The sequence below is a fragment of the Mizuhopecten yessoensis genome, unplaced genomic scaffold (assembly GCF_002113885.1).
Source record: "Mizuhopecten yessoensis strain PY_sf001 unplaced genomic scaffold, ASM211388v2 scaffold11059, whole genome shotgun sequence".
Classification (NCBI taxonomy): Eukaryota; Metazoa; Mollusca; class Bivalvia; order Pectinida; family Pectinidae; genus Mizuhopecten; species Mizuhopecten yessoensis.
Window position 1 is genome coordinate 444,328 of NW_018408858.1, and position 8,147 is coordinate 452,474.

At 34.9% G+C, this 8,147-nt stretch overlaps 1 protein-coding gene across 3 annotated transcripts; it reads right to left on the reverse strand.

The window, feature by feature from the left end:
• Nucleotides 1–142: 142 nt before the first annotated feature.
• Nucleotides 143–6,013, reverse strand: LOC110465174. Of its 3 annotated transcripts, none has more exons than XR_002464582.1 (6): nt 5,906–6,013; nt 5,191–5,325; nt 3,728–3,807; nt 3,045–3,150; nt 1,572–1,689; nt 143–421 (listed from the first exon to the last, which is right to left on the reverse strand). XR_002464582.1 is itself a non-coding variant. In XM_021520827.1 (5 exons), exons 2-5 carry the CDS (start codon nt 5,315–5,317, stop codon nt 1,631–1,633), a joined length of 372 nt encoding a protein of 123 aa, XP_021376502.1. In that variant the 5' UTR covers nt 5,318–5,325; nt 5,906–6,013; the 3' UTR covers nt 915–1,630. The 3 variants fall into 3 exon arrangements, 1 of the variants encoding a protein (XP_021376502.1); XR_002464583.1 differs by having other exon boundaries at nt 5,895–6,013; XM_021520827.1 differs by lacking the exon at nt 143–421 and having other exon boundaries at nt 915–1,689.
• Nucleotides 6,014–8,147: the final 2,134 nt, after the last annotated feature.

Sequence of the window (8,147 nt, forward strand, 5' to 3'; positions counted from 1 at the left end):
CCGCATCATTGAGATACCATGTCATTGAGCCTCTTGTTTGTGTTCAGATAAAGCTGAATAATGTATTATTTCAGCCTGCTTTACAGGGATAGTGTCATACAGTTCATTTTGTTATTTTCTACAGAAAAAGCAACAACAGGCAGGCAACCAAAAAGAGATTAGTTTATTAAGATTGGAATGTTATCATATATCAGGTGTTTTTTTAACCCTGTACATGTCATCCAGTCCTTTGTTTTCTTTTCACATCTGTGAAAAAAATCGGGAATGGCTTTCTATGTTTGACTCAACACTTCAGTAGCCATTCACACGTGCCCTGTTCCCCTCTTAGGCATGCTGCCTGCTCACACGAAGTTGTTTTGTCATAGTTACAAACGTCACGGGGTGTGGCATATGGTGGAATTAATCCCCAGGCCTCGTTGATCTAAAATGAAATGGGTAAAAACAGATGTCGAAATATACTTTCTAGTAGCATGATTCGGTGTACTAATCAGCCTATTTTGATAACAATGACATCCTACCCACTGACCACCCATTTGTAAAAGCAATGACTTTAATGTACTTTGGTTTAAACTTTGTTTTATTCAAATTTTGTTTGACAATACATCGAAATACATGTTTTATAAAACAGAAAAGGAAACAAAAACAAGTGTTGTTTCCTTTTCTGTTTTATAAAACATGTATTTCGATGTATTGTTAAACAAAGTTTGAATAAAACAAAGTTTAAAATGTACTTTAATTCCGACTTATCGCACCCTTTCGTGATAATACCTTCATCTACTTACTAATTAACCTTTTTATACATGGATAAAAATGTCATATGTTGTACGTATTTTACAGATTTGTAGCCCGAGTTTCCTCTGGCCCTGACACCAGACTTAGAGATTTTGACAGATGTCTTGTGTGGGCCCCAACACCAGACATTTATCTGTCAAAATGTGTAATTCTGGTGTTAAGGCCAGATGAAACAAGGGTTAGCCTTGTATCTACGCTTAAACCAACACAGTCCTTCCAAACCAACAGATAGTAAAAGTTTCCTTTGATATGACAACACCACCAATTGACAGAATTTAAAACGAAATTAGACACCAGCAGATGGCATCAAAGTTAATAGTTCTGACCTTTGGTGACCTTGATGACTTGCACGATGTATCACCGTCGTTACAGTCTGTATATGACCTTATACTTATATAATTATATATATAATTACCTAATGTACAAGTGATGAGTTAAACCCGTAACCATCCCAACCATGTTACTATGTTTCTGTGTGATATATATCATATGTTGGCTATTCGGATAATTTTCAGTAGCAAACAAGATGGAATAAAGAATGACTCGTTTCGAGAGAGAAAAACCAAGAAAAAACCGAAAAAAGAAAAAAAACGCTTTAGGCTGACATCTGTAGAGACCGATCAATACTGTAGCCTAGCATACCGTTGTAAACTTTGAACCAAGATCATCCTCCTGCCCTCCTCTCACTGTTAAATAAGCTTGATTTCTTTGGAAAATAACATGTCAAATAATCACACATTATTTTTACGTGTTTACGTGAGTATACATGTATATCTTACATAGCAGCTGCAGTCGTAGTCCCCAAGGAGACCGTTGTATTCGCTTGATGTCAGCGTGTTCAGTCTTCTGCCCACATACAGGAATTTACTAGGTACTCGTCGTCACTGTTCACATATCCTTTATTAAAAATAGGATGTACACAATAACTTTTCAGTATGGCAAGCATTTACATTTATTCAAAGAGCAATGTCGATCATATATTACAAAAATATATATAAAACAAAAGACGCTATCTCTGTCTTTTGTTCTGTTTTTTATATTTAATTCCAACACAAGGACTTCTCAATGTTTTCTTTATGAAATATCTTATATAGCATATGAGATATCTTACATGTATATAGCATATGATATATCTTATCACAGAATTAGATTAGATATCTAAGTCCGTGATCTTATATAGCACAGTGGCGGATCCAGAGACCTATCTGGGGGGGTTTCCAAATTTCCTCGGGGGGTTTCCAGGTGGGGCAAAATTGAGGAAAATGGTGAAAATACTTAAGCATATGAGATATCTTACATAGCATATGATGTATCTTATATAGCATATGATATATCTTATATTCTATATGAGATATCTTATATTCTATATGAGATATCTTATATAGAAATGAAATGAGATGCTATTTAAGATATCTTATATCATATACAAGACATCTCATTTAATTTTCTAAATAAGATTTGTTATACAATATATAAGATATTTCATATCTATAAGATATCTCTATTGTATATAAGATGAATAATATACTATATTATTGGATGAAATACAGGATCGACATTGCTCCTTGAATACATGTTTAGTTGGCTTGCCACATATCAGTCTTTTGAATCCTTTAGATATATATAAATAATGTCATTTCAATCAAGAGAACATTAGCAAAAACAATTGAGTTATAAAATGACTTTAGTAACATTCCAAAATCATGACTATGATAGATTTAAGGTAGCTGCTGAAACCATTGTCCGACAGCTGTATATGCCATCATTCATTAAGATGTTTGTTTAGCAACCTCATAATTGGTCGCAGAACCGCAGACTTGTTTAACGGATACTGTAGCTCTTTGACCGATGATGTAAGTATCAAATGTATAAATAGATTTGACAATCAACTAATTGTTCACGCAACTTCCATAAGTATTTTAAAAATGAAGTCATTATCAAAACACGCGTGTTAGTAGCACAGTACTTGAAAAATTAACCAGTACTACTCTGAAAATTATGTAATTATGTTGGGGTTTTATGGTTTTAACCGTAGTTCGGACTGCTGCGTCTGTTACCATGTATTACAGGTACAATCACTTGTGCGTGTCCCACGTTCAACTTTGCAGCACTCAAATTACATGGTTCTTTGCGTTGAACCATTTTGAGATAAATGTAACAGCAAGTAATAATTACATATCCCGCACTATTCCACATACATGTACATATATACATCAATTATCGGGAACAATTTGTTTTTCACATTGATATACCTGTTATCAGATAGCGAATTCCTGGCAATAAGTTTAGCTCGCACAGAATAGGTCCCTTATAAGTCTTCAGTTTAAGGCGTTTTCTGTGTGTATAACCTTCTGGGACCTAAAACATAAATGAAGGTCAGATAGAAAGGACAACCAGGTGGAAGCACAGGTGTACTGGTTTCCTAAGTTGTTGACATATTTACTTAATACTGTTGTATTGACCGTTAATGTTTACAAAATCGTTATATAGTTCAATCAGTCATTAACACAAATTTTCAAAAATGCGATTTTCAGGAAATCTGAAAATTTATGGGAATTTTGTATTTCCTCTGTTCATACGATTATTTTGAATCCCTGACTTCTTTAAGTTTTGAATTGAAATTTTTTTGAAGATACAAATAATTAAATACCTGCGTTAACTGGGCGTGAAACGAATCGGGTTTTGATCTAAAAGAGGGGTGTTAAAGTCGGCCTTCTGATGGCTATCAACGATAAGTTTCAGTTTTTGCATAAACATTTCTTTGGGTTATGCCGTCATGATATGACATGAAATTAAGGTGGGTTTGGAGACCATTCTTATTATATATTATGTGTCTCAATTTTAAATACACTGTATATATAAATGAATAAAATTGCATTTTTAAAAAAAAAAAAATATTGTAATTTGAGACGTGTTATGAATTGTCAATACATACCTTCAACATGAATTGGACTATTACATTGAATCTCCTGTCATAATTACTGTCAACGAAGTCACTGACGGACCCGACGAGAGCTAAAACGCCAACAAAAACATTGAATATATTCACAATATCTTAACACACTGTACATGCACGAATCGCTCTGTGTTTGAAGGGAAACGAAGTAAGTCTCGTTTTGTGTTTGAAGAAAAAAAAACACCAAGCGAATGTCGAAGTGGCAACGAGGCCATAATGCGAACTCAAAACTGATAAAACAAGGGCGAAATATGAACAAGGAAGATGGAAGGGTACGCATGCTCTGCTGTATCGACGATACCAACATGTAAATCCATATCAAATCCAAGTAATGTCACGTCCTCATATCGAGAACTCGGGTAGTGACAACAAAAACACAGGGCATTCATCATGATATTCGTAGTAAGCTGTTGAATACCGAATCAACAGCGACACCATAGATAGGGAAAGCAGGTATATTGCTGTCAAGAAAGGGAACTTTCATGATCGGAAAGACGATACCGTATCACTTATCCTATAGCGTAGTATTAAACCGACAAATCTGTGGGTCATGTTGTAAGTAAAGATCGAGCTAAGCGGCTGATGTAGAAGAGTCTGCAGTGTCCTTGGTTTCAGAGTTCAGAAAGGTATATGCGATCGATGCTAATGATACTTTCAGCTATAAGATAAACCATGCCACTTTACCGTAAGCTGTGTATTTATATGATTTACTGTGTTTTGACTATGTAGTTATACATATATGCAAATATGGATGTCTTTATGTAAAGAATGTGTGTACAATGTATATATTGGCGGACATGTATGCTGTAAGTCTGTTGTCAAATCTCATAAAAAAACTTGAATAATCAAATGTCTTGTTCCTACTGTTCGTGTGAAATGTTTATGTCTGAGTACATATGTTTAATGTGGTCGGTACATGGATCATCTGTCTGACTGATCCAAAGTTTAATCAGATAAATAACAAGCGCTGCCCATATTCAAGATTGTCATTATATTTTTAGGTTTATTTGGTCTACTTGACGAAAAAATTGTAGAAATTCAAATACAAATTATACAGGATTTTCTGCAAATGAATGCATTTATAAATATGAATTTACTACCAGTATTTGTATAGGAATATAAAAAACTGGTTTGGGATGAAAAGATGTAATTTCGATAATATTTAGGATATATAATTTGGATGAATGAGGATGCAAGAATGACTGATTGGTTGAAAAGAATAGGAAAGTATGGAAGCCGGCCTCCTGGGTGAGGCTACATGTTGTAGGAGAGATGGAACCTGGATACCCCGACCCTGGCATCCACCCAAAAAGATCCTCGGGAAATAAAATTCAATTGAAATAAAACAAAATATTTTGCTTTAAACGTTACAAAACATGGTTAAAATGGCTTCACGTCATTGCCAAGTGAACATGTTTGGTTTAGATTAAACTACAACTTACCAAAGCTACTCAGATGGCAATAATCTGTTTGTGGGTGAGATATTGGACAAAAACACGCATGAACTTTGTCAACATCCAGTAAAAATATCCTAAGTACAAACATATGTATGACCCTGTACATTTCCATCACAAGTGCTGAAACAGAAAAAGACCATCTTCATTTTAAACTATAAGTTTTTAGATGTCTTTGTTACAAATATATTTAAATATGTAAGTTTCAACAGTTCAAGCATTTCTTTGTTTTTGACTATTTGTAAGTGTTTTTAAATGTATGTACAATGTACCAGAAATATTAAAGCCATTATTGCTGGGATACTGCAAGGGAAATGAAAGTTATCATTTTGTTTTTACAAAATTGGCTCGCTAACATGAAATAAGGAAACAAAATACTATATATTGTAATGTTAACTCCCCGTTAAAACGTTTAACTTTCGTCCTCTGGTCTTTTAAAACAAATTCGTGCAATGATGAATTCGTCAACGTTTCCTTTCTGATTCTGCTACTGCTTGATATGTAGTGTGTTCCACACTGTGTTGACTGAGCCTTCTCCATAAAGGACTAAATTGAAGAACACGTTCTATTTTACTGAGTTGAACAATACGTTACGTGTATAACATCTATGTATATATTTGTCATATTGTTCACATACGGACTATTTTTGTTAAACAATATTATAACCATTATCAACAAACCAATTTACTTACACAATACTTACTCAACTCACTTCGCGACGGGCTGCTGTTTCAGACAAACACAAAAATATGATACCAACTGCAGAATATTAACGGAATATTATAAGCTTACACTGTTGATTCATTTCATGCATTCGTTGTCATATCTGAGTCAAAAAAAAATATGTTCAGAATGTCATAAACGTGCACTTCACAAGGAATACCAGATATCTGTCATTATCGTTACTCAATTACAGAAACAATTTGGAGTTAATACGTATTAAATGTGTATTTAATTCTAATAGCCAGTATAACCAGTAGGGATTGCAACATGTCCGTCTGCTCGTTTCGTCTCACTGACGTTTCCGTCATTTATTCTGGAAAAAAATATGCACTAGTGTGAAGGTCTAAATTTCTGTTTAGCTAAACTTCCAGGTTAGATAGCGGCGTACTCATCTACGATGTTTACCTCAAAGGAGAAGATTACAGCAACAGTGCATGTCGGAACAAAGTGTTGTGTAATGACATTGTAGGTCTATACTATTATAATGAGACAATGAGTGTAAATAGGGGTCATTTATTACGTCATGACTAGACAGTATGATGACTAATCAATGTGTCGTGATAGGAGACATGCATTGTTTAATTACTATACAATGTGTTGTGGTGGGTGATATACATTGTATCGTAACTAGACAATGTGTTGTGGTGGGTGATATACATTGTATCGTAACTAGGCAATGTGCTGTGGTGGGGAATATACATTGTATCGTAACTAGACAATGTGTTGTGTTGGGTGATATACATTGTATCGTAACTAAACAATGTGTTGTGGTGGGTGATATACATTGTATCCTAACTTGACAATGTGTTGTGGTGGGTGATATACAGTGTATCGTAACTAGACAATGTGTTGTGCTGGGTGATATACATTGTATCGTAACTAGATGATGTGTTGTGGTGGGTGATATACATTTTATCCTAACTTGACAATGTGTTGTGGTGGGTGATATTCATTGTATCGTAACTAAACAATGTGTTGTGTTGGGTGATATACATTGTATCGTAACTAAATAATGTGTTGTGGTGGGTGATATACAGTGTATCGTAACTAGATAATGTGTTGTGGCGGGGGATATACATTGTATCGTAACTAGACAATGTGTTGTGTTGGGGGATATACATTGTATCGTAACTAGATAATGTGTTGTGGTGGGTGATATACATTTTATCCTAACTTGACAATGTGTTGTGGTGGGTGATATGCATTGTATCGTAACTAGATAATGTGTTGTGGCGGGGGATATACATTGTATCGTAACTAGATGATGTGTTGTGGTGGGGGATATACATTGTATCCTAACTTGACAATGTGTTGTGGTGGGTGATATTCATTGTATCGTAACTAAACAATGTGTTGTGTTGGGTGATATACATTGTATCGTAACTAGTCAATGTGTTGTGGTGGGTGATATACAGTGTATCGTAACTAGACAATGTGTTGTGTTGGGGGATATACATTGTATCGTAACTAGATGATGTGTTGTGGTGGGTGATATACATTGTATCGTAACTAAATAATGTGTTGTGGTGGGTGATATACATTGTATCGTAACTAGCCAATGTGTTGGGTTGGGTGATATACATTGTATCGTAACTAGGCAATGTGTTGTGGTGGGTGATATACAGTGTATCGTAACTAGACAATGTGTTGTGCTGGGTGATATACATTGTATCGTAACTAAATAATGTGTTGTGGTGGGTGATATACAGTGTATCGTAACTAGATAATGTGTTGTGGTGGGTGGGATAAATTGTATCGTAACTAGACAATGTGTTGTGCTGGGTGATATACATTGTATCGTAACTAGACAATGTGCTGTGGTGGGGAATATACATTGTATCGTAACTAGACAATGTGCTGTGGTGGGGAATATACATTGTATCGTAACTAGACAATGCGCTGTGGTATGGGGCATGTCTTGCATCATGAGTAGACAATGTATCATAGTAGGAATACGTATGTATCGTGACTAGACAATGTCTCATAGTAGATATACGTATGTATGGTGACTAGACATTGTATCATAGTAGATATACGTATTGTATCGTGACTAGACAATCTATCATAGTAGATATACGTATATATCGTGACTAGACAATGTGTCATAGTAGATATACGTATTGTGTCGTGACTAGAAACTGTGTCATAGTAGATAAATGTATGTATCGTGACTAGACAATGTATCATAGTAGATATACGTATATATCGTGACTAGACAATGT